Here is a 26,820-nt window from a genome sequence, read left to right as displayed (position 1 = left end):
GTATAATAAGAAATAAATAAAAATGGACACAAACACACCGACTTGGATTCAACTTTATTTTGCTTTTTTTTTTTTTTTTTTTTTTAGTTTAGTTTTTATAAATCGAAAGTTGCTAGGTATCCCAGTAAGCACTGAATGTTTGGCAACAACAACAAATATCCAAAGAGGCAAAAAGAGGACAAACAATTACCAGGCCAAGAATGAAGCAATAAAGAGGCGGCGAAAGACAGCGGAAAAAAACTGGAGCTCTTAACACAAGAATGTGGAGTTTTCGCAATAAAAAACACATCACTCCACTGTGTTCCTGTCTGAAGGTTTTGTTGTATGTACTCATCACCTTTGTGCTCTGTGAGTGTTTTGTCAAAGTCACTGTAAGATGTTTGAGAGGGTGAATGGAGCAACACACCAGGTCCTGTGCGGTGGATGCGTCGGTCAGTACATGTCTCGAAGGCCCATGTTTCCACGGCGAGCGGAGGAGCCGTGAGCCACGGTGACACTGTAACAGTAGAGCAGGTCTGTCAACCACTGCTCTCTGGTCGGACCCCGGGAATACCTCTGAAACACACACACACACACACACACACACACACACACACACACACACACACACACACACACACACACACACACACACACACACAGAGAAATCATAAGAGGTTGACATACGTGAACTCTCCATCCAACAGAGCTGGGCATCATTTAAAACATGACAATAACCTTAAAGTGATACAAATACCAATAAAGTGCTTTTTTTCTACTTTATTCGACACTCATCATGTGAATGAAAGAATTCGGTCGGGTAAAATGCCACCAGATGCCACAGGTGTCTGGCCATATTTTGAAACGTTTTGGTGGCTTCTTGGCTTGCGAGCTCTCATTCTCTGACCGAGCCAAATTGGGATTGACACGACCCCGCCAGATTCGGGCCATGCTGTAATTCCTCAAATTCTTGCCAATGTAATGAGTTTTTCGGTAGTTTTTCTAATGAAATGGCAGTTCTCATGAGAGGAGAAAGGGACAGGGAGGGACTCGGTTGTTTGTGTTTCCTCCTGGCTCCCTGGCGGTGGGAGAGATTTGTCAGTGATCTTCATCTGCGCACCACATCACCATGGACTGCCGTTTGCACTAAACGCACTGAGGGCCACAGCCCGCTCTGCTTAACGTGTCACGCATAAGACAACTGAATACTGACTGAGGAATAGAAGAAGTGGTGCGAGGAAACACATCAGCCCTTAACTGAAATCTCTTAATGTTAAAATAGATATTTTAATATCTAATATATTCCTTTGAGAAATTCAGGTTTTTAAATCGTCCTCAAACTTCTGCCATGTGTCAGGCTCGGGACAGGCTCGGACAGAAACTGTGTAGGTTCATGTAGGGTCCAGCTGATCTTTTGGGAACAATGAGAGCTTTACACGGCCCACTGAACAGCCACCTCCGTTAAATACACAGCTCTCAGCTTCACACACCACAGACCGTATGGACTGTAGCTGCTGCCGCAGTGAGACAGTCACATATTGCATTACAGAAAAAAAGCTTGCAATGACTGTCTGCGAGCAAAACCATACACGTTAATCTCTAAATCTGAGTACAAAAAGGATTAAATGCTGGTACTGTAACTGGAGAAGTTTCAAATCTCCTCGGTACTGTGATATGTCAGTAACAATTACCAGCCCCAACATCCACATTACTGAAAAGCATAACATCCATCCCTGTGAGTTTCTCGCGAGGGCTGTTTACCGTGAGGTGTTGTATGATCTCTTGCAGCAGAGCAGCGTTGGCCAGCAGCTGGTTGTGGAGCGGCGTGTGCTGCAGCAGCATCGACAGGATCTGTCCGAGCTGCGGCAGCTCCTCCTCACTCAGATCACCAACGCGCATCAACTGCAACACCATTCGCAGCAGGCGAGGAACGGTGCTCAACGATGACACACAAGCACCCCATATTGCCTCCCTGCAAATGGGACACAAAGGATGTTTTGTTTTTTAACACAATTGTTACAGATCTTCATCACCTGATATCTGCAAACTGCTACTAATAAAGTCAAGATTTCGTACAGGACATCTTTTCAAAACCCAGATAAGTACAGGGTTTAGTTACAGATGCACCGGTTGCGAAGAAAAAAAAACAAAAGTGAAGCACATGAGCTGAAAATTATTTTGCCACATTTTAGGCTATATCTCAAAAACCTCCTTAAAGGAACTTAATTAATACTAGAACTGAGGGACAGAACCAAATATTTTTATTTTTTTTACCCAGTTTGATGTGACAATATTGTATGGATAACTATTTGTACTTTGAAAAAAAATATAAACACAATTCTGTTTTGATCAATAATTATTAGTTATGTAGATAATAATGACTAAGTAGGTAAAAGTATTAAGTATTAAAACAAGTAGAACTGCCTGTTAAGTTGAAAAAAGTACATCACTTTACTGTAATGCAACCTTTAAAATCAGGAAAAAAAACACAATTTATTCTATATCCCAACATAACAATATCCAGTAAGTAAGACGATATGTAGTCTAATATCTCGATACAATATCATATCTTTAAATTGCCCAGCCTTAGCACACGCACCGTTTGTGGTTGGTCTCGGCAGGTAACTCCTGCTGCAGGGTGATGAGCAGAGCCAGCAGGCTGAGGCAGCACTGAGACAAGAAGCGCAGCACAGGCTCGATGGGCAGGACGGACAGGTCCAGTAACCTGGAAACAGCTCGGAGCAGCCCGGCCGCCATACTGTCAGGCACCACCGCGAACTTGGTCTGAGACACACAAACACGTAACACGCGCAGGATGTTTATTCAGTGACATGTGTTCGAGTAAAGACAACAGTAGTAAAGCATAAAGAGTGAAATGAGCACGATAAGTATGATTTAAAAACGTCATTTCAGTTTCTTACCAGGTATTTACAAATGCCATTTTGTATGATGTCAAAGCACTGAGACTTTGAGCCCAGAGTTTCCAGACAGTGGCAGACTTCCTGAAATAAAAAAAATTATATCAAATAGCTTTAAAAATAATAATAATAATATTCATTTACAAACTTATATGTGTGATAAAGGGCTCTAATTTTAGCAATGTAATGTAACCGCTATGATCCCAGCTTTTAGGTGTAAAATTTAAACGGCAAGGTTCATACACATTTTTACCAATAAATTTGAACTTTTCAATGCCTTTGAGGCAAATTTTGGTGATCATAAATTCTCTGAAACGTCTGTGTATGGATGAAAAATAACGATAAATAACCACATAAAAATTAACCACAAAGGGGCACAAATGAGAACGTGAAGCCGGAAGGTTCTCGGTCTGCTACACGGCATGGAGAGACCACCATGGCTAACAGGCTGGTCAAATTCACCAGCCTGTTTCACCAGCATTTGGCTACTGCTAATATCCACTCCTGGAGTTGATGCATTGGAAAAATGCATTCCTTTTTTGTAGAAAAACAATGGTACGAGGGTGAAATGAAACAGCAGAAATCATTTCACACAGAAACAATTAAAGAGAAAATAAAAGAAAAATCATTTGTCTCAAACAGCTTCGACCTGCATTTATCAGACAAACCAGAGTGCTGCTGTAAAAAAACTGAGCATTAAGCACAAGAAAGCACACCAGAGTATTTCTATATTCCTGTCTGGATGAAATGAAACCTTCACTTTTTTCTTACCAAAGAAAAGAGTCACTAAACAGAATCTTATTTTCAGTCTTGCAGGGATGGACATGATGGATTTCAGGCCTGTGAAGCCGCCAAAAACTTTTTAAAAGTGAAAATAAGCCGCAGCTTTTCCTCATTAACTTCAAATACAAATCAAATTTCTCGTTAGCTTTTATCAAACTGAGGTGTGTGTGTGTGTGTGTGTGTGTGTGCGTGTGCGTGTGTGTGTTTCGAAGTGCAGGAGTGAGCCGGTGTGTGTCAGAACAGTGCACCTGTTGACATTCTCGCCGTCATTAAAAACAATCCTGTCTCATTAGTCGAACCAGAGTTGACACAGTCCGTCCCTTAATGCCCCCAGCCCCGCCCCCACCTCCCCCTCGCTCTCGCCACCATGTGTCCCCTCCCTCCACCTTCCCGCCACTTGCCTGTGATTGACTCAGACAGGGAGATGAGAGAGGCAGGATCTGAGGGCTTAATTGAGGAGCTGAATTAGTGATTATAAGCCCCCCACTTGCTCACACACTCACACACACTTGCCCCGGGGCATAGTTACGTTAACTGTAATTTCTGTGCAGAAATGTCACACTCCCATCATGCCATGGGCTCTCATTAGCATTTGTGCATATCCACTATGCCCGATAACCACGCATCTCCAACCTGCGCAACGCGATAAAGGTTCCCCCTCTCAGCCGTAGTGCCACGATAAAGCTTCCACCCTCTGAGCTCTGTGCGAGAGACAGAGACGGACCGGGGGGACTGAACGACCACAGCTGTGTCCAGAATATCAACACTTTTCAATTTCCAAAACAATGTCTTTTTTCCTCTTCCTTCACCTCCAACTCCCTTCTAGATTAATTTCAACGTTTTTCAAGTGTTTCTGATTGACAGTGACTTTGGTAAAAGTTTGAATGCATGTGAGGTTCAGGGGAAATTTAAGTGTTTGCAGTGAACGCACCTCGACGACATCCCAGTGGTGTGTGAACTGCTCCAGCAGGGTGGGGTAGAGGCTGAGAGGTGAGAGAGGGGAGGGAGGCCCGGCGGTCTCATCCTCCTGCAGGGCGGCGAGCTTGTCGGACGAGAAGCCCGTCAGTGTGGAGAACAAGAAGCTGATGTAGTCTACGTCCTGCAAGGCCGCTTCCTGGCTCCCCACAGACCAGCTGCTCAGAGACGACCTGGAGAACAGACAATTATCGACTCAAAAATCTGCGTTTAACCCTTTGAAACCTGAGCTTTTTTTTCTTGTCAAAACAAAGGAAACACAGAACGAGCAACTTAAATGTAAATGTCCCAAAAAGTAAGCAAACATTTATTTTTTAAATAATTATTTTAGTTTTCTGAACATTTTTCCCAAGCATTTAAAAAGAAACATTTTTTTCAAATCTAATTTCTTGCGATTTTTAAAACATTTCTTCTCAAGTAGTTAATTTCTTTTTCCTGTTTTCAAAAGAAATCAAACCAATTCGCTTAGGGCTTGAAGGTTTAAATACATAAGAAGGGATCTAAAAGCAGCACGAGAAAAGTAAATCCTGGCTTCAAAGAGTTAACACAAAGCCACAAATGTTTTTACAGCCTGAAAGTTCTAACTTTTAAAAATGTTTCACTTTTTGGGCACACCACTTGTGTTAACAGCGTTGTATCGATTTCTTGCTCATACATTCCTCATCACATTTCTTAGGATTGATGCCCTATTTTGCGAGAGCGTCACAATCGTGCATTGAAGCAGTTGTGAAAATTGTCCCGAGGAGAGGAAAGAACTGTAACAGTAGGAAATGTGAGTGAATAACAAGTGTGTTTTGTGAAGCCCGGGAGGCACATGCACACACAACTGTCTTCTCAATACTTCATGACGACTCCGCATTCCTGCCTCCCAAAGAGCTCTTTGTATCACAACCATTACACACAGATCCCATCTGAGCTCAGCACTGCCGCCCCTCAAAATTTATATAACACTAACCCACTGACACAAACACACACACACATGCAGATACACACACCATTACAGGGAAGATCAGCTGAGGGTGTGTAACAAATTATAAAAATATAAAAACAGCTTTTATTGTCACCCATATGTTGAATATTAAACATAAATCAACATCAGCTCCAGTCAACAGGCTGTACGAAACCAGAAGAAAATTTCAGAAATTCATCTGTGAAAGCACAATACTGCCATCTAATGTTGCTTTAAGTGTCCAACTGACTCCAAAAGTGGGGGCTTTCCTGCACTGTCAAAAATCTCTTTCCTCACAGCTTCATTAACCCTTTGAAACCAGAGCAAATTGGCTTGATTTCTTTCAAAAACAAGTTTTTTTTTTAAGAAAATTACCTGAAATTTAGAAAAAAAAGGAAATAACAAAATAGTTTTAAAAAAAGTTAATAATATTAATGATAATGATATAGTTTTTTGGAATAATGATATAGTTTTCTGGAATTTCACAATTTATATTTTATTATATTGTAATGATTTTAATTTTTTTCCCCTCTCTCTCTCTCTTTTGTAAAACTAATTTTCTGTAATTTACTTTTCCAAATTTCTTGCAATTTTTGGGACATCTCTTGTGAAGTTTAGCCATGTTTTCAAACTGAAAAAGAAACCAATTTTGCTCAGGTTTCAAGAGGTTAAAATGCATGTGAAACGTGTCTGAATGCAGCACAAGAGAACTAATGTCTTTCCAGGTTCCAAAGGGCTAAAACTGCTTTTAACGTATGAATAATGTTGTTTGATATATATTTTTAGTGTACTTTATCTTTAGGATCGCTTTAACTTGTGTAAAGTGTCTTGAGTGCTATGGGTCGGTGGTGCATATCAAGTATCATCCACATTAATTCAAGGACCCAAGAATTACCAAAAGAACATTGCACTGTGAGGAAATGATCAATGTTATTCACTTCACCTGATCAGTGTATTTTTTGTATGTAATATGTTGATATTAATAAATTAATATCTTTATGGAACGAAATGGGACATATGGTTTCAGAGATTTTGGGCCTGAAATCTGATTTCTCCTTTACATATTTGCACCATGGAAATATTCCTAAAGGCCTCAGTAAAAGCAGGACATACCACGTGAAGATTTTTAAGGAGAAAACCAATTTACGACAAACTCTACAACTTCAGAGGGAGCAGAGGAATAAAGATCGGGAGGCCGTTTACACAGCAGTGGAAGTCCTTGCATGAAACTTTTTTTTTTGCGGTCTGGGTTTTCGTTCGCACAACAGGGGGGCGAAGTCCAGACGGCCTGAAAACGCAAAATATGTAACTGGGTTCCAGAGCGTGATCTTTTGAAAACGCATCCACTTCTGTTGCCGTGTAAACCTGCAGTGTGCGGCTCCTATAAGAGCGGTGACATCACAGCCGCACTTCGCGCATGCATTCGGTTTTCTTATGTGGTTTGTAGAGTTACACCGTTAGGCAGGCATGCAGACTATACAGTGTTTCTGTGTGTTTTGTGGATTCATTAACAAGAGGATCTTTCTCACAATGTTATCATATGAACACAGATTTTTTTTTAAATAATGCAAAGGAAAGACTTTTCTGTTTTTAACCAGGGCTGTTCTGGTCTAAATGTGGCCTGGGAGAAGCCGGATTGTTTACTTTTGAAAAAGTTTTGCTATCCTTCCTTTTTTAGTATCATTTTGGCCAACACCTTTAATAAGCATTGTGAACTGTACCTGTGCCTGCTTTTTTTCTGCCTCTCTCTCTGTTTTTGTACTGGCTGTGCTATAATGTCCAAGTCATTTCCTGTTATATCTTCTTGCAAAAAATTAAAGTATAAAAAAAAAATCTATATCCCCATCAGTAGTGTCTCCTTACACACATGCCAATAAACTGAGGTCATGTGGCCTCCCACGGGTGTATGGAGGTTTTTGTTTAAGCTCACCGGAAGTGTACGATACGAATCAGAGAGGCAGCGAGGCCGGCAGAGAATCGTCCAGCGGTGCAGCAGCAGCTCAGATTGGCCAAAAGAGGCTGGGACATCTTGGGCAGAAAGTAGAGCAGCTGCACCATTCGCTGCTGGGACTCTGCTGGTAGCAGCACCACAGCTCCTTCCTGTGGATCTATACACACACACACACACACGCACACACACACACACACACACACACACACAGACACACACACAAAGACAGACACACTTCATATGTAATCACTCAGAGACATCAGTAGCCTATACCCTCAGGGGATATAAAATGAAGCTCTAGGAAGAAAATTTAAGAGATAGCAGCAAAACCAGACGTTGGTCAGACAAGTAAAAAAGACAGAGACATGTAGGCAAAGCCACTACAGTGGGGGCACAGACAGTGTGTGTGTGTGTGTGTGTGTGTAAGTCTGTGATGTTCTGTCTTTCGCTGACGCACATGCTGATGTCAGAAGCCCACAGACAAAAGGAGTCTTGTGATGGTGAATTGCTGGCTCTGCGTCAGTTTCTATCTGACCCCCCCCCTCTTCTGCTGGCCCCCTCCGTTACACACCAGACTAACTATCCCACCATCCTCAAGCTGTGATATGTGCGGGCTTATTATCACTTTCCGCCTCTGGTTGTAGTTCAGTTTTACAAAGTTTTCTGGGGAGGGAAACATGGAGCAACACCGCCTCCTGGGGAAACTACAGTGTAACTTGTGGTCCATTATTCTCTTGTTTTGGTAAAACTTTTGTCTTTGGCAATTGTTTTTTGTGTGTTTTTTTCATTAATTCAGTGGTGGAAATAAGAAACATCTAAATTCAGAGCTTGCTTTTCTTGCATCTTCCTTTAAAGGCAGATTTCCAGCGACAGGTGTTCAAAACATTAGCAGCTTTATTTTTTATTGCAGCCACCACGCCAGCCGTCATTGTTTCCAGTCGAAGGCGACGTAGACGTGTTATGCGAGCGATAATGGAAAGGCAAGCCCCTTATACGTGGGAGTCCCCTTATTTCTGTCGGAGTTAATTTGCCACTTCTTTTGACCCTAACAGCAGCATGAGTCAGTGACAATAATTTTATCAATGTACTGACCTATTTCACTTCGGTCTGTGGTTTTAATGGGTCCAGTGAGTTCCTCCAGAGCATAGTACAGTCGGGCTTCACCTCTAGAGCAATGATTATCAAATTGCTCCTCTTTTGAATTTCACAGTTCACGCTGCTTCTATTTTTTGTGGTCTTTTTTTCTAAAAATTAATCTTTTCAGTGAGAGTGCTCGCCTCCCCGCCTGCAAATGTTCCACCAAAATAAGCATCCCCCACACAGCTTTTTGCAAGGGCAACCTCGGTTTCCCACGGCCCAAGTACTTTGTGATTGGTTCAAAGAAAAACAAACAAGCTGGAGCATTTTTCCCATTATGGAAGAATTATAACGTGTGCTTCCAGACCTTTCTCTAACTATGACACAGAGTCTGGCTACGCGAGACTATATATGATATCGCAGAATCTGTCTGATCATTGCCTCTTTGTTTGTCCGTCTTACTAGTTGTGCGTACCGTAGAGCCTGCAGGCGTGTGTCTGCAGACTGTTGAGCAGGTCTTTGTGTCCTCGAGAGGCAGCAGCCTGGATGGACAAGATGAGTCGTGCAGAGAGAGCCGGGTTACGGTGGCCCAGCTGGGACAACTGCACAGGAAGAGAGGCCAACCAACGACACAGCACCTTACTCCTTCAGAGAGACAGAGGGAGAGATAGAATACAAAAAGTGAACCACATGCAGCAAGAGTTATGGTAAGAAATGTGTCTACATATGAAGGCCCAGTGGAAGGTTTTAACTGTTGCATCTACGGACAAACTAATGTGTAAATACATTTTTGTTACATCTGGATAGACCTAAAATATAAGTTTATTTCTAAATGAATTCTTGTTGATGAATAAGGAATGCAATTGCATGATCATGCTTCATTTTAAATTTTAATGCATCTTTTTAATGATTTCTACCAAGGTTTGAAGGGTTTTCGAGATGCAGTGAGCTTTGTTATCATCTAAATATTCATCTGGTTGTGCAAAACTATTATGCAATTGTGCAAGGACACTAAGTTTACAACTACAAATCGAGTACAAGCACATCACGAGAACTAAAAAAGTTCAATGACAAAGTGAATCAATGACGGAGGTTACCTTGCTATGTGTGTATGTCCCTGCTCCTGCAGGTAGAGCTTGCTGTAGAAAGACAGCAGCAGAGATCTTGTGTGTAGAGTCAGGTGCCTGTGCTTGTAGTAAACATAAACTGCTGCCAACAGGTCCTCTGTCACTGCTGCATAAACACACAGATATTAATGTTAAAATGATATTTAAAAATGTGTTCTAGTTCACAATCAAGCAGCCTGTAATCTTGTTATAATGCACTGAAATAACACTTCAATTTGTGTGTGTTCTGTGGTCGACATCACCGTATTAATCACACAGAACTCTTCTAAATAATCTTATTGAACTCTTGCTTTTGCGTTTAATGAAATCAGACACTTTGACAAACACACCACACATGCTCACTTTTGCTCCTCTGCGTAAGCACCATCTTCCACACAGTACCGAGCAGCATGTGGAGCTGCCTGTAGCTCAGTTTCACTCCGCTGCCCAGAGTGTCTCGCACAAATGTCCTCAGAGGCGACAGCCAGTCTCCGTCTGTCTCTCGGCCGAGTCCTTGCCTCTGGCTGAGGGACACCATGACCTGGCAAAGCGTGATGTTGAGGGCCAGAGGCTCCACTGTTAATCCTGGGACGGCTGCGGTCTGCTTACTCCTGAGGGAAGGACAGTGGCATTACGGGAGTTAGAGCTAGTCCAGGTCGAAATAACAGTATTTAAGATTAACTTCAGTATTATCTAACTTGGATCCTATTTGCCCATATTTAAGTGATTAATGGAAACAACTATTTTTGACAGTATTGAGAGAGGGCTGCAGCCAGCAGCAACAAGACAGACTGCACAGTGATCCCTACGGACTAAGATTGTCATAATAAGTGTCTGATAATCAATGTAAAGAATCTCTACAGAGTCAGACCTTTTTGTTAAGTAATGAGATCCTTTTTGTTTAACCAGAAACAGCCCTGAAATCACCAATGCCAAACACACCAGTCTCCATTAAAATAAACTTCAATTTATGCGTGAATAGACCAAAATCATTTTAAATCTGATTGGATGCATTAAGGGTTAATTTCAACCAAACCAGAGTTTGTGATTGCTAAGGCAGAGGAAAAACAGACCAAGACAGCTTTTGTGAGTTTCATTTTGCTTCTGTTGACCTTGAATGAAGTGTGTTTTAGGTTGATAAAATTAATGTTTATTTAAATAGAGTCTGGTGGGCTTGGTGATGGGAATTTCGGGGCTGTTTCTAAGTAAACAAAATGCTTTCACTCCTTAACAAAGAAGTCCACCTCTGTTTGTATCCTTTCCATAAGTCATCAGACACTTATAATAGCAATGTGAGCCTGTCAGCGGTGCAAAAACAGCAATAATAAAACACTTTAACTGGACATAAATTGGCGACACACAAATGCCCATAGTGGTTATGTTTCATCCTTGTTGCTCAATACTGGATCAATTTAAACTATACTGAAGTCACGTTTGAAAGGAATTATCACTGATATTCCTCACCTTTTTAGATCGACCTTCTTTTTATGTTTGGGTGTGTCCAGAGAATCGTAGGGAAAGTTTTTCATGAAGTGCTGCTTAAAATCTCCCAGGTATTCTTTATAGAACCAAGCATCCTAAACAAAGACAAGGCATTTTTTAGTAAACGTTTTTTTTTTTTTTTTGTACCAGAAACAACATTTTGTGATATTTGTTCTCTCCGCGTCTCACCAGTGCATCCTGGTGCTCCTGCTGTGGGGCCAGTTTCCTCAGCAGCTGCAGAATAGACAACACCTGGAACATGACTGACATGGCATCGGGGCTCAGCAGGTGAGCGCCCTCTGTGGTGTTCGAGGGACAGTCGCTGGTACTGGCTTCTACCCACACTTCCAGCAGAAGAGGCACCAGTGTGGCTGCAAAGCTCTGGACCGCCTCAGCTGAGTCCAGACCCTCACCCACTGCAGGTCCAGTGTCCACCTCCGGTCTACACAGCCAGAGAGTAAAGAATATGTTTTCTTCTTTCAAATGTCTTTTTATTCACTGACAATATGGAATAAAACAATGACTGTACATGTAGATTTTTTTCCCCCCAAACAACATTTACCTGCATCACAACACATCTATCCCATTAAAACACAACAACAACAGATACCCACAGCCGGCAGAAGACAGATATGTGTCATGACTTTCATTTTTTGATAATATTATATTGTGGAGCCTCTGGTGACTGCAAACCTAATTCCAGTGCTGTCTTTTCCCCAAATGTACACTTTCTGTACCATATATTGGAGCAACAATTTTTTAAAGGTTATTTTTCGGGGCTTTTGCCTTTATTTTGACAGGACATAGCCTCTGTACATGGGGTGCCCACTCTACCGACTAAGCCACTAGGTGCCCAAAACAAAAATAATTTTAAAGATGGGTTAATTAAATTAGATGCATTTTTGTGGCAAGACCTCAAAATTAAAATTCACAACTATTAAATTACTTTTAAGATCTCATATTTAGAAAATTGAACATTTTCAGATTATACGGACCTGCAGAAACCCTGTGTTAGTACAAACCCTGTCTCCGACTCTTAATGGTACAGTGTGTGGTATCATACCTGAGTCTGAAGGTGGACCGTGGAGTTGGTTTGGACCCAGAATGCTCATACACCTTAACTCCGACCTTGCTGTAGGCGAGCTCTTCCCAGTTAAGGGACAGAGGTGTAAGCCGGCCCTCTTCACTGGAGCCAAACACTCCTTCAGTTGGGACTGAAATATCACTTTCTTCAACTACTGCCTGCAGAAAGCGCCCGAGCCTGAAATACAAGTGAAACAAAACAAAGAGTTAGCAGCTAGAATTAGAATCCTTCACAGTCTGTGTGCACATAATAATAACAATAACTTTTTTATACTACATCTTTTAAAACAAAGTTAACAAATTGCTTTAACAAAAAGCAAAGCCAAAGCAGGACATCCCAGAGGCAACATAATAGAGCCAAACAACAATGCCAAATTAACAACTTTTGTCTTTTTTTGCCTCACTTGCCTGTTATTCTTTAAACATATCAAATTTAAACTATATACAAATATATTTCAGCTAAAAATTATGTTATGTAATAAGGAAATAAGGAAATGTACGTGACATTAAAAAGAAATGTTACCCATATTAGAGCTGTCGGCAGCAGAAAATAAATTTGCCGTTATGCACTTTACGTGGAAGGTTGTTCAACGAAGATTACTGTAACAGTTTCATTACACACAACAAAAAATTGCATGACTTTTCCAAAACTTTTCATGCTTTTTATTAATTTCTTCACTTTTCCAGACCTGAAAAAAGTTGTAAAATTGCATGACTTTTCTAGGTTTTCCAAAACCGTGGTGGAAGGATAGCCATGGAAGATTACTGAATATTTTTCATTACACACTACGGGATTCAATGACTTTTCCATGACTTTCAACGATTTTTAGTACTTCCATGACTTCTCCAGGCCTGGAAAATATGACTGTGAAATTCCATTACTTTTTCAGGTTTTCAATGACTGTGGGAACTCTGTATGTAGCTTGAGGCCAGAGCCAGACGAGTTTTAAAAGTGATCAGTAAAATCTTAAAATCAGTTCTAAAATGCACAGGAAGCCAGTGGAGAGACGCCGGGGTTTGTGTGTTGTGACGTCATCTGTTTAAACCAGTGAAAAGCTGAGCTGCTGCTCTCTGAACTAGTCAGTGGTAGGAGAGTGGTGTTGATGCCAGAAATGACCTCCATACCTGAGGAGCACCGAGAGCCGCCACTGCTGACTGGTCACAGCCCTGCTGGGGTTCACTGACAGCGCCCAGGTCCGTCCCTTCACATCCTGGTTCTTCTTTTTGGCTCCTCCACTAATTTGCCTGTGAGAGATCAACTCCAGGAAGTCGGTGAGGAGTACTGCAGGCCGTGCCGCTAGCAGAGCAGGGTAGTGTTCCAGCAACACGTCGAGGACCTTCATGGCGTCCTCCTGGATGCCTGTCTCGATGTGGCTCATGGCACAAGACAGGTGGGCACTGAGGAGGGGGAAAAATGGAGCCACTCGTTCTGCAGGCACAGACTGTGCGATGAACCTGGAAGCAGTTTGGCCCATGTTATTTAAGACATAAACAAAATAAGAGAGTGTTTTTTCTGTATTGTTGTATTACTGTATCCCTGACATATGCAAAAGAAAGTCTGCTTTTTGCGCTTATTCAAAAAAAGACAATATTCTTACTAAGCTGTTCACATAGATAATGAAAATTAACATTTCATAAATATTCCTGTTTACATGCAGCCATGCACACTCCCTAACTTGTCGTTTTTCCAAATGTGGAAAAGTAGAACAGTTGGAGCCGCTTGTCATGTTGCTTTTTTGCATCAAAATAGAATTTTTTCACAGTTTTCTACCAGTAAGACTAGTTGGACTCCTTCTTTCATGCCTTCACCTATTTTGTTTTTTTAATTTTTCACTACAAGTAAAACATTAAGAGATATTTTACATCATATAGCATCCATATTATATGACACTTCATACAGTTTTTTCCCCTAAAACACTAACTCAAACAAAGGAAACCTGACAGCGCTTGATGTCTAGAGTAACAAATCTCAAATCTTCACCTTCTTGAAAAGGTCGTTGCTGCGTTATTTGTGCATATCTAAAAATATCTATATATCGAAGTCTTTCATAAAGTTGAAAAGTAGGTGTGTTTCTCCTTCTGACCAGAAATGTGGGATTTTCTTTTGTATGCTTCTCTACCCCACAGCCTTGAAAAACTGTTGGCAAGTTGTTTTGTGTACAAAACATCCATAACGACGCACAGAGCCACCAATAAACAGACGAGAGGCCGTGTGTCGCAAACTGCAATAAAATACAATCACATATTACAAATGTGCTGTATATGCGATTAATGCTCCAAAAATCTGACTAATACCGGCATATCACATGTCTTAATCAGGAAATGCTTAATTTGGTAATCAGCCTGATTTGAAATATCTATACGGAATATGCTGTTGATATAACCCACATAACCCCAAATTCAGATTACTGTCATTTTTGGAATAACAGGGGAATACGGTTGTGCATGTAATTGTAGCCAGTGTCGCTTCACTAACCTGAGCACACGCGTCGCTGCCACACGAACGTTGCCATCCTTGTCTGTGAAAACAGCTGCCACTTCAGAAAGCAGGCGAGAGAGATGCTGCTCCAACAGAGACGGACTCAGGGACAGCAGCTCTCTCAAACCCAACAAGGCACTATTCTTCACATTGGCATTGTAATGGTGGAGCTGGGACAGGAGGTCCTGGTGAGGTAGGAGGACAGAGAGAGAACGCAGATGAATTGTAGTATTCCCAAAATGAATTCATAGTGAAAACACGCATCTGCTGACATGTGTACCACAGATGAGGAGCTTACGTTGATTCCAAGCTGCCTGTGTGTGGTGGGGCCACTCGTGTCTCTCTTCAGCTGCTCAGTTAGATGGATTCCCTTCGTGCGGAAGTTGGTGTTGGTGGCATTATCAGCTTTGGGCTTTGTCTTTCCCACTTTTAACTTGACCTTCTGGAAGTCGTCCTGTCTCTTCTTCTTCTTGGACTTCATCCCTGCAGTCTACACGGCTGTCTGTGTAACCAGGTGATGAAACTGAATGAGGATTTAATTAAGAATCATACTGACCACTGGCACATTTGGACAAAGATATGTCTAGATACAATATATAACAGAGTGTATTAACGCTTTGAAACCTGGACAAAACTGGTTTGATTTCTTTCAAAAACAACAGAAAGAGGCAATGAGCAACAAAGGAAATGACACGGGAATTTGCGACAAATCACTAAAAAGTACAAAAAATTTTTACTAAAATTAGCTAAAAACAAACAAACAAAAACAAAAAACAACAAAATGGGTTAAAAGGCAGCAATATTTAATCTAGAATTGTGTTTTGTTACATGAAGCAGCTGCAGCTAGCCATGAACACTTCCTTTACTTTAAGTTTAATTTCATTTAAAGAGGTTAAAGTTTGAGCAAAACAACAACAAGGCTACACAAAACAACCCCAAAATACACAAAATTACCCAAATGAGACATAAAAATTACCTTGGAGAATAAACTGGTTACAAAAAGACACTAAACAGTCACAAGGAGACACAAAATGATCAAAAATAGACACAAAGGGCAAAAAAAGAGATGCAAAGAAACTGCAGACACCCAAAAAGAGACTCAAAACAACTAAAAGGTAAATCAAAATTACCACAAAGCGCCACAAAACTACCAAAAAATACACAAAATTACCTTAAAGAGACCCAAAGGGCTACATAACAAAAACAACCACAATAAATATACAAATATACCTCAGTAAGACACAAAATTATCTCAAAGAGACCCAAGCCACTACCAAAAGACACAAAATGACCAGAAACAGACAACAAAGAGATGCAAAGAAACTGCAAAGAGAGCAACACAAAATGACCTTAATAAAACACCAAATGACCAAAAAGAGACCCAAACAGCACGAAAAGACACAAAACAACCTCAAGGTGACAACAAACAACCTATAGACATACAAAATTAGGGTCCCAAACAACATTGGTGGGACCCTTTGGTTAATGCACTGTCTAAATGTTTAATATAAAATAGTTTGAAAGCCAGGTGATATCTTTAAAATGCTTCATCAATAGTTTACTGTGGTGGTGCCAGCATTAATAGACGGCAGGACAAATGTATGGAAAAATGCACTGATTCAATGTGGAAAAATATTTTCACTTATTTTTTTATGTCACATCTCAAGCCATTGATCATCTAACTAAAACTAAATTTCAGAATTTAGTTCTTAATATTAAATGATGGTGAGATTGTGCAATTGATTTACTGCTTCAGTCCACTTGAGATAAAATTAAACTGTATGTTAAATAAAAATGAGTTTGACAGCGCTGGTTTTAGTGTTTAAAAGCACAACATCTGCAGCTAAGCTACGTTAGATAGCTCGTAGCTAGCTGTCTCGTGCGGCGGTTCAGCATCTTGCAGTTCATTTTACTCACCACAGGAGGAAACGGTTTGCTGCTACCGTCAGGAGTTTACACAACATTAAACACTCACTCGGTTGGAGTAGCCCCCTGCTAATAATTATTAAAACAAATTAAAAGAAAATATTCCTTTTTCAATCTCGTGTTGTTGCCTTGGGGTCCTCTGACTGTGTGCGCTCGTTACAGTTCAGAGTACAACGGCCGCGGGGCTAACCGTATAAAACTTATTTAACCGGGACCACGGAGGTGTTTTTTAAAGATATGTTAGCACGTGCTTGTACTTACGATAAATTAAATACAAAATCGTCTATTAAGTGTGGAGAGAAATATTGGCGTTTGTGATACCTTGTGCAATTTTGTTGCAGCCGGGTATAACGGTAAACCCCGACATACAAAACGAGCGCACTAGATCGTTGTCCACACAACTGCCTTTGCGATATTACAATAATTATTAAATAAAATAATAAATATAAGTTTCTCATGGCCAATATTGCACAAGCAAATGTAATTAAATTTGATTTAGATTTATCATGGTGGTGCTGTTCGGTTTTGTTTTACAGCCAAGGGATAAAATACTTTAAATTGGGACTGTTTGTTACTTGTAATGGGGTTAAGGTGGTGCACAACAGGGGAGGCATGTCTTAACATAGTGATAATTCATCAAAATCACCTCATTCTACATGTCTCATTTAAAATTTTGCCTAAAACGAACCATTTGCACTGACTGACCAGCATGCACAACAAGAGTGAAAAACCGAAACTATTTTACAACATCAGGGCCGTACGTTTTCCACAAGTCACCCCGGGAGGCTCAAGGAAAAATAGGCTATTTGTGGCTTCGGGTAGGAATTTTTTTTAGAAAATTAAAGTAAATAAATAAATAAAAAATGGCCAACGCTTCGCTGATTATAAAACATTTCCTTACTAATATTTCCTGTTATGTTTGCTGGCTCCAATGCCTACGTTTGGTGTTTATATGAGAGAAGGTCTTACATTTCCCCCCAGTCAGTCACTGAGGCTCAAGGAAAAATATTTGTAACATTGGGGAAAGTATAGTTTTAGAAAAATAAATAAACAATCACACCCCACCTTCTGTGATAAATAACATGCAGTCCCTTGAGTCATTTTTAACCCGGCACAGACACTACCACCTATTCAGCCTGAAGCCCCCTATCGGCTTTTGTGTGTGTTAGCATCATAGCTAGCTGTGCTACCGCCGACCTTGTTTGTTGAGGAACTTGCAGTTTGCTTCAAAATATCTCTGGTAAGTTATTTAATATGATCTTTCTGTTTATCTTGCGGAGATTCTGATGGTATTTGGTTTTAGGGCTTGCTGGGATGTTTATCACAGCTGGTGTAACGTCGTCAGAAAGACAAGTTAAAGCTCTGCAGGGCCTGAAATGAAACATCCAGGACTGTCTGCTCAGATAAAATAGACAACTAACAACAACGTTTCTCTGTGCTAAATGAGAATTACTCGAAAAATGAACGTTTTTATTAACTCAGTTGTATCTCTACGCCCATAGTGTATACATGGAAAACGTTGAGGCTCAGGCTCCAGCTAGCAAGGCTCCGGTCACTGAGCCTAAAGCTAAAAATGGGCCGCAGACTGATCAAAAGCGAAACGTGAAGGTAAGTATCACACCGACATAACATTCAATCACATACACACGACCGGGGGACTGCTCTTTACTTATCAGATAAGGGGTTTTTTTTGTTAATGTAACTTTTATATAACCAGAAAAACCTCTTAAGATTTAAAATCTCTTGTCTCTTTCTGTGTGTCCTGGCTAAGACAGGCCGCAACGTAAGTTAGAGATGGACAATATAGAACAAGAAAACAAAACATGCAACTTCAAAACAAACAATATTAAACACAATACAAATGCAAAAGAAGGAAGACATAAAGGTATGTTAACATGTAGTTTGACAGAAGTGTTTAATTTCTGTTTTGATAGTTTGTTACTATGGTAAATTGTGTAAGTTTGGCCTTTTGTTTACTTTGTTTTAGAATAAGACAGATTTTGAAAGAAAATACACTAGTCACTCTGGAAGCCATGATTTCTTTAAAAATCATTGGTAAAATAAATACAAAATGCAGCCATTTAAAGTTGTGCGTCCCTCCCTTAAGTTTAAATAAAACATGCTTTAAATATTATTTGACATGCGTTCCCCTTTTTGCACCACCCCTTCCTTTCTCATAAATAACGAACAGTCCTAAATGTAATAAAACTGCACTTGTATTACCACACATATTGTGATGCTGAACACTCTTAAAGGAAACATAATTTCCTTTTGATATATATATTTTTTTCTTATTTACGCCATTGTACACTGACTGTTTTCTGCCACATGGAGAGTCAGGCGGCAGCAGTCCTTGACTTGGTGTCGGCCTCTGTGCTCTCTGGCATCGTTGTATTTGCACTCTGGTTTGTGAAAACCCCACTCAGTGTTGAGGGTCTCATATATGTGGCCTGTTATCACTGCTGTGGTTTAAAGGGATTTCTAAGCACGAGTTTTGCAAAGTCCAGTTTGACTTCTTCACAATGCAAACATTTCTTCAGTGTTCCGAAACTGCTTTTGAGTTTTCACGTCTTCTCAGTTTTGACCTTCAGGTGTATTTGTGATGTGATTGGGGTTTTTAGAATCAGTACCTGATTTTTTTTTTACCTAACCATTTCGCTAATGGCAGGCCACTCAGTTTTTACTTCTGAGTGCCATCAAGGACCAAAAATGCTTAAGTTAGCAGGTCTCTTGGAGGGATTTTATTTACTTGTTACTTGCGGTTACTTCAAAACAGATCATCACTGCAGTGTTTACCACACACTAAAGAAATCCCACTATTAAACCTTTTAAATGTGCAGAATAAGGTGATTCCTGAAAACCAAGAAGGGATCTTTTATTATTATACATATTTTAACTTTATGTGCCAATTAATAAGATCAACGCTGCACTGTAATTAGTCTATTGATCTGTTCTGTACATACAACATCTGTTGCGCGTCTGTGTCCGCCCTGTGAGAGGCATCCGTCCTCAATTTCTCTCCCTGAGGTTTCTACCATTTTTCCTAGTTTTCCTGTATATGCTGTGAGGGTCCAAGGACAGAGGGATGTTGTGTGTTTTAAAGCCCTCAGGGGCAAATTTTGATTTGTGATTTTGTGCTTTATAAAATTTAATTGAATGGCAGCATTTTGAATTTCTCGTGAAAGTCATCTTGTCTCTGCTTTAGCGAGTGCCATTATGGTGGCAAGAGATAAAACCAAATCCAAGATATAAAATATCTCATAAACTGCCTTCATATTTTTAAACAACTTATGATTCAAACTGGCATCAGTCTCCTTTTTGCTCTGGACGTTTAGTTATTATCACATTATTTGTTATATTCAGGGTTTCCAAACACACCACACTGAGTGTTCGGCCACAACACAGTCAGTATGTTTACGTGACGTTAAAAAAAGTCAAATTATTGTGTCAGTCTGACTCAAACAAAACTAAAAAACATGTAAACGTATTAGTCAGACTGAAATCATACTCAGTCAAATTTGTCAAAGTCTGACTAAGACACCCAGATAATGTGGTTAGGGGTCAATTTACTCTTTCATGCATACACCTCAACCGAATCTGAACTGGCCTAGTTGTTCTGTGCAGGCTCTATCGTCCCCACGCCGGGCTTTGACCCGGAAGTCGAACAGCGTGAATTTGTAGAAGAAAGCCAGGAAAAACACAAGAAGAAAATAAATGGAAAAAAAACAAAACCAGACTCAGCATGGTGACTGATAAAAACAGAACCACGCAGGTTTGGACAGATGTGGAGACACTTGCTAAGTTGTTTAGTATGTGATAGATAAACCAGAAGAAGAAACAATAGAAACAAGCTAAAAGGGGGCATATCTCCACCTACCGTGGCGGAGTCGGACATGCCTTCATCAGTAAAGTGATTCCTTTCTGGCGCTTGTATACTGGGACAAGGACCAGTTAAAGGACCTAATCGAGCTATAACCATAGCTTGACTTAACTTGCATGCAAACATACTGAGTAAAAGAATAGTAAAGACACCATCTCCGTTTCATTCTCCTGGGAAAATTGCTGCGGTCTTGACCTCAGTTTTTTTTAGTTTTTTTTTTTAATGTGGCCACTGTGGACATGTTTGCATATTTAACTTTTCATTCAGAGTATCAACTCCTTTTTCTCTCTTCCCCTATTAAACAAGTAATGTAAGTGTTGCTGTTCTACATTCTCTTTCATGAGAATTTAGACTGAACACCAGACTACATGATTTAAACACTTGTCTCTCTGACTGTTGCTGCTTGATGCAGAGGTCATGGAGAATCAGGAAAATAACGGCTCTACGGCACACATAGGGTGGCGGACATGGACGAGGAGTTCAGTGCTCTGCTAAGTGTCATCCTGTCACTAATGCCTGTATGTGTCTCTCTCCTTCATGTGGGTTTATTCCCTCCGTTTACAGAGAAAGCAGCCGCAGCATTCTGCTGAGATAGGTAAGTCCTTTATACACGGTGCCAGTGCTGAGTGTTGAAGCTTGAGATCTTGATTTCACTGCTTCATGCCGCGGGTGGTGGCGTGCTCACCCACTCGGGGAGGCTCACACTCTCAGAGATGGGAGCCGTTGTGGTGCCATCCATGGGTTTGGTCTGTGGAGATCAGTTTGCCATTGCAGAAGTAATCCTGCAAAACATTTTCCAAAATCCTGCCACAGCTTTTCTGTTCAAAATGCATTTTTCAACACACGTATAGCCTTTAAAAATATACTGAGCAATGTAAAAATTGTGAACCCATTCTCCTAAGATGTTGCTACATTGAAGACCAGCACCAGAAGCTCCATTAGTCTGTAATGACAATCTGTTAAAGCAGCGGGACATACACTTATAGAGCCATGCATCTGCGACGGTTGCTGATGAAGTTTTAATGCACTTTTTGTGCTGTGATGGTTGTAAAGCCTTTTTTTCCTCCATACGATATATTTTTTTTAACACTGCTGAATGCAGTATTCATTTTTTTATATAGCAGCCTGTGCTATGCTGGCTTGAGTGAGAATATGTCGTATTATTACTTACTATAGTAAACCATACCCTCTTGCCAGAGTATTTTCGATTATAAAGGGATCGTATTGTGCGTTCATGGTCGGAAAGCTTCATTAGTGCAACACAGAAATGTTTCTTCTGTGGTTTGGCACATTGAGAGGCAACACATCATAGGAGCTGGTGTCTTGGGCCCAGTTTGGGCCTAAATGGGGGTTAGCTGAGAACTGCTGTTCCCATTCTTCCCCCAGGCTTCAAAAGCACTCAAGGAGTTTGGGTTTCTAATGGTTGTGCGGTTCATATAGACCGAGTAAAATTCACTGGTCATCCTACAGGGCAGGTGGTGTAAAAACACAACACTCTGTCTTTACTTGAGTGTCTTCTTAACTATGATTATGGGTTTCTTCCCAGAAGTTTTTAACAAAGTGGCTGGCTCAACTTGTTTGTTGTCTCATTGTTTGTCAGTTGCGGATTATTATAAAGCTGTTGTGTTTTTCCAGTATTCACCAAAGGGGCATCTATCCAGACTTTGCCCGCTCTCAGCAAACAGCTGAAGGATGTCACAGACTGCATCATTGGTAAGCAGAAGAGCTATTTCCATCACACACATCTCCTTTACCCCTTCTATATGAAATATAATTCCCCACGTATGATCTTTAAATGTCTACAGGTCTTCATTATGTGTGGGAGTACCGCAGCCCCAGTAAATCTGTCCCACCACACTACCAGTGCAAACTGTGTCAGGTCTCCCGCTTGCAGCACGATATGATTGCACATGTGAAAGGCTGGAGACACAGCTTCAGATACATGGTGAGTGTTACTGGTTTCTTGATTTGCCTCAAAAGCATAATATGAAAAACTTTTATGTGAAGTATTTCTCTGCCGTTGTGTACACAGAAAAAGGTGCACCCTGACAAGGTCAAACATGAAGAGGAAGAGGCCGTCAAAGACCCTGCTGTGAGGAAGGCGATTAAAGGAGCTGCAGCTGAGGTGGAGAAGATGGAGGGGAGGGGACAACTCAAGGTGAGTGTCGGACACGCATCACAGCAGCAGGGGCACAAAGGTCTAGATTTTATCCTCCTGAATCAAAAAAAGATTGTGATGTTGGCTCGAGTTTCCTGCTAACAATGATCGTTGGAAATGCATTTCTGTGTCAAAGAGACAGTTCGGATCTTTTGGAGTGGGTTTGTATGAGGTACTAACAGTAGTGAGCGTATATCATACAGTAGATGTCAATCGGGACGCCCCCAGTTTGAAGAAACAGGCTGGAAATAAGCCATGTACTGCTGTGTATGGCAGCAGGTAAACATATTTTAGCCGACTAAAGAAGTTATTATCAGTGAAAATGTTTGCTTTATTTGGAATCTTTGTTGCGGTTTACGTTACCACCATAAGTGCGGCCATTATGAGTACACGTGAGAAGATGCAATACAATCTAAAAGGTCCAGTTTTGGTACTACATGAATGCTTGATGGGCACCAAAACACTGTATAATGAGTGATAATGCTGTGAGGCAGATGTCTGAAGTTATCATGGCATTAAACATTTTATATTTCATCTCAACTATTGCAAGGTAAACAGTAGAATCTGCCATATATATTTTATTGTTATGATTATTTTTATTTAACGTATAATTTATGTGTTTGTCAATCTTTTTAGTGAGAAAGATTTTATGTGGGATGGGAGGGATGGGTTTTTGAATGTTTGTTTTATTTGTTCGAAATGAACAAAAAAGCCAATAATTTGGAAAAAGAAATAAAGCCGTCCATAGGGAATGTGTGAGTTTAAATTTGTCTTACAGTTCAGTTAATGTTGACCTTAAAGTTAACCAAGCCTTTGCAGTGTCATTGAAATGAATGAGGAGGCAAAATTCTTACATTTAATTCCTGAAAATGTCTTTCGTTTATATGAGCAGCTTACTTATTTTATACATCCTGATTGTAGATTTAAAATTTTTCTGTTCCTGTTGTGTCTTTCAGGTGGTCCTTAAGGAACCATCTGATGTTCCTGCTTTCAAAGGACTCCGTACGTTACCCTCTTATTAATTAGTGTGCAATTAAGTATTTTCTTTTGGTCGATAACCTGAGATGTGAATGTCTTTTGTGTCCTTTCCTCTCTTACAGGTTCTGCTGTTCCTAAATATGTGCCTCAACCACCACCAGGGATGGGACTATCAGGAATACCCTTTGGTGAGTCATCAGCCACTTTTTGACCCCACATTCCCGGGAATTTAAGTCAGAGGGAAAGCTTTTCATGTAATGTTCCCAAAACAGGGTTATTTATATCATTTAAGCAAATACAGAGTAATTCGGAGTGTAGCTTAATAGTCAAAATAAAAATGGACTGATGGTCTAATATAGTTTCATTTATCTGTGAAGAACTTAACTGACCAACTAAAAAACTAAATGGTAATAAAATAAACAGAAAACAAAATAATAATCTCTGCTCTAACGACACCTTAAAGTGATGAAATACACAAAAACTCTAAATAATGAGACACAAAGAAATTCAGTTCATACCTTGCTGCCCACTCGACTGGAGCTGAACTCTTGTAAACTCTCTCCGTTCGTCTTTTTTTACTTATATTTTCTCCTTGTTTGTATTTGTCTGAACGTTTCTTCAGTGTTTTCCTTCAAGGAAATTTCCATCTTTTTCCCCCGTCTACTGACTCTTCAAAATAAATGCACTTCTGTGTTAACAGGAAATATATAAATAAATAAAAGCAACATAAAAACAGTAAACAAATGTACACTGAACATTGAGGTCATCACACTGAGCACGTGTGCTGTTCTAGTCATTTACTACATGTGTATTTACATGTAACACTTTTCAGGTCCCAGGTTCTCAGAGCCGAGGTTTCCGGGGGAGTTTCCAGGAGACTTTCCAGGGGAGTTTCCTCCTCCTCCTGCAGGTGGTCCTCTCTCTGACTATCCAGGGGGAGATTCCCAGTGGGAGTACGGCTTGGGTGGATACTCAGGCAGGCAAGATTCCCTCGACTCTGGTATGAATCGAAGACCTTTCCCAGATAGCATGGGTCCTCCTCGCCCAGCTGGGCTTGGAGACAATTATGGATCCAGTGACAGAAGGAGTGGACCACTGGAGGACAACCCGGGTAGAAGGTATTCTGATGAATACCGGGGAGGCCAAATGGGGAGTAGCCTGATGGACAAGACACTGGAGAGGCCAGGCTTGATGGGAACTTCTCCAGAGAGTAGCAACCTTCCTAATACACTTCTCACTTACCTGGTACGTGCCCCAATATTCACAGTGTGTTCCTCTCCACCCTAACAAAAGTGTCAATGTTATTTTGTTGAAAAAATAATTTGTATTCAAACATACAGTAAATTCTCAAAATGTGTGGGGTTTTTTTTTTAGGATACTTTCCGGATAGAGAACGAGAGTGACGCACAGCTGGTGTTGAAGGTGACGCAGAAACTCACAGATGTGCTGATGGAGTACAGACTGAGGAGCGTATCGACGGTATGGAGCTTGTTTTTACCCTGCATTTTAAAACCAAATATAAAAGGTGGAGTCTGCAGTTCTGAAGAGAGATTATTGATATTTGATCTCAACATCCAACCAAAAACACCCCTCCCATCAGTAAGGTTTGGTAGCAAACTCTGTACTTTTTGGGGGAACCAACAGAATTATGTTGTTACTATCTAATGTAATAATTTTATTTGGATAGAGCACAATAAAACATTAACTTTATAAAACAAGGAGAAATGCACTTTACCAGGTTTTCGCAAAATTGAGTGTACGGATTCAAGTTAAATCCATCGGGGCCAAATGTCGGTACCTGAGAGCACATCTGGGTGAGAACGATGGGTTAAGACAAGAAGCGGAAATGGCGCATATAGCCCTGAAGCTTGGAAGGCAGTCATGGTGCTCCGACTATGGCAACGGAGCACCATGGCGCAAGTGCCCCAAACGTAAAAACAGCTGAGACCCTGTTGGCTGCTCAGTCAGCTTCCCAAAATGATCATATAACTCATTAATGTTCTGTCTTCATTTTCTCCACAGGGTTCAAGTCTGAGCAGCTTCTCACTGAACTCCACAGGCTTCTCCTCTTCAATCTCCAGCTTTTCACGCAGTAGCGATCGATTTTCAAGTAGTCTCTCAGGTATGGAAGAACCAAGGATACATTCACTTCTTTTTCTTCAATCAGATCTGAGCCACTTTTCATATGTAGTGCTGAATCGATACATATTCCATCACTGACCATGAGGCGCCATAATGATCATATTTTAATTCATGTTTTTTTCATCCATGAATCTGTGATTTTTCCTCGTCACACTTCAATGCTCAAGTGCACATTTTTCTCCATGCAGTTTGTGAGTGGTTAACTAAAACTACAGAAGGCTACCGTAGCTGAATGTGACCAGTCAAGTCAAAAAGATCAGATTTGAGGAAATATTCAATTTTCTATTTAATGCGGCCTGAACTCAAATGAAGTAGGGCATGTTGACTGGAAGACACCCAAAAAATGTCTGTTGCTCATATTTGAAACATGGAGGTCAAAATGTGAGTAAATCAGCTTTTTTTGTCTGTTTTTTTAAATGTTTCTGGCATTTTGTGTCTCTACAGGTCCATCCAGATACTCAAGCGGTCCATCCAGATATTACAAATAATCCCAAGACATGATCTTTTCATCCCTCCGTTCTATGTGCGCATCGGTCATGATGGTCCATGAGTAGAAAACGTTTTTGTGAAAATCTACTTGCCTGTAGGTATCGTGTTTTTCTGCTGTTGCTACATAGTAGTCTTTTTTTATGTTTTTACTTATTTACATTACTGTCAGGTTTCATTTGTTGGGTTTTACACAAAATTACTTGTGCATGTTTTCAGCAGCTTTAACTGAACATAAGTGTATAACCGTTGATCAGTTTCCAAGGCTCTGTTCTATTAAAGTAATTGAGAAAATGTGCGTTTTGAAATCCATTCATTCAAACAATTTTCTTAAACGTGTGCTCCAGATCCTATGCTACATGGACAACATTAGGGAATCCTCCAACAGGTTCCAGTAAGTGTTTAAGACACTTCTCCTTTGCTGAAGTCTGTTTTAGTGGACACATCAGAAAACTTACTGCAACCCAT

At 40.5% G+C, this 26,820-nt stretch overlaps 2 protein-coding genes across 2 annotated transcripts; one reads left to right on the top strand and one right to left on the bottom strand.

Annotated features, from left to right (window-relative positions):
• Positions 1-37: 37 nt before the first annotated feature.
• On the bottom strand, positions 38-16,894 carry tex10 (testis expressed 10). The gene is made up of 16 exons (XM_042489796.2): positions 16,700-16,894; positions 15,081-15,284; positions 14,780-14,967; positions 13,429-13,758; positions 12,284-12,481; positions 11,410-11,662; positions 11,203-11,315; positions 10,102-10,349; positions 9,730-9,865; positions 9,108-9,277; positions 7,535-7,712; positions 4,612-4,828; positions 2,901-2,981; positions 2,579-2,763; positions 1,741-1,951; positions 38-555 (listed from the first exon to the last, which is right to left on the bottom strand). Exons 2-16 carry the CDS (start codon positions 15,261-15,263, stop codon positions 433-435), a joined length of 2,814 nt encoding a protein of 937 aa, XP_042345730.1. The 5' UTR covers positions 15,264-15,284; positions 16,700-16,894; the 3' UTR covers positions 38-432.
• Positions 16,895-17,796: 902 nt separating this feature from the next.
• On the top strand, positions 17,797-26,650 carry LOC121945719 (uncharacterized). The gene is made up of 12 exons (XM_042490022.2): positions 17,797-17,948; positions 18,211-18,316; positions 21,153-21,183; positions 22,224-22,301; positions 22,394-22,533; positions 22,621-22,746; positions 23,703-23,748; positions 23,847-23,912; positions 24,557-24,969; positions 25,099-25,203; positions 25,747-25,846; positions 26,311-26,650. Exons 2-12 carry the CDS (start codon positions 18,218-18,220, stop codon positions 26,352-26,354), a joined length of 1,248 nt encoding a protein of 415 aa, XP_042345956.1. The 5' UTR covers positions 17,797-17,948; positions 18,211-18,217; the 3' UTR covers positions 26,355-26,650.
• Positions 26,651-26,820: the final 170 nt, after the last annotated feature.

The sequence above is a fragment of the Plectropomus leopardus genome, chromosome 11, assembly GCF_026936395.1.
Source record: "Plectropomus leopardus strain MGB_pleo_1.0 chromosome 11, ASM2693639v1, whole genome shotgun sequence".
NCBI lineage: Eukaryota > Metazoa > Chordata > Actinopteri > Perciformes > Serranidae > Plectropomus > Plectropomus leopardus.
Note: the sequence above shows the minus strand (reverse complement) of the source record. Positions and strands in the feature narration are given on the sequence as shown.

Excerpts from the sequence above, each read along its gene's own strand:
- tex10 (XM_042489796.2), bottom strand. The coding sequence starts at position 15,263 with ATGAAGTCCAAGAAGAAGAAGAGACAGGACGACTTCCAGAAGGTCAAG. Across the intron at positions 10,350-11,202 it reads AAGAAGGTCGATCTAAAAAG|GAGTAAGCAGACCGCAGCCG; the intron begins GTGAGGAATATC and ends TCCTTCCCTCAG. Across the intron at positions 2,982-4,611 it reads ACCACTGGGATGTCGTCGAG|GAAGTCTGCCACTGTCTGGA; the intron begins GTGCGTTCACTG and ends TTTTTATTTCAG.
- LOC121945719 (XM_042490022.2), top strand. The coding sequence starts at position 18,218 with ATGGAAAACGTTGAGGCTCAGGCTCCAGCTAGCAAGGCTCCGGTCACT. Across the intron at positions 18,317-21,152 it reads ATCAAAAGCGAAACGTGAAG|AGAAAGCAGCCGCAGCATTC; the intron begins GTAAGTATCACA and ends CTCCGTTTACAG. Across the intron at positions 22,534-22,620 it reads GACACAGCTTCAGATACATG|AAAAAGGTGCACCCTGACAA; the intron begins GTGAGTGTTACT and ends TTGTGTACACAG.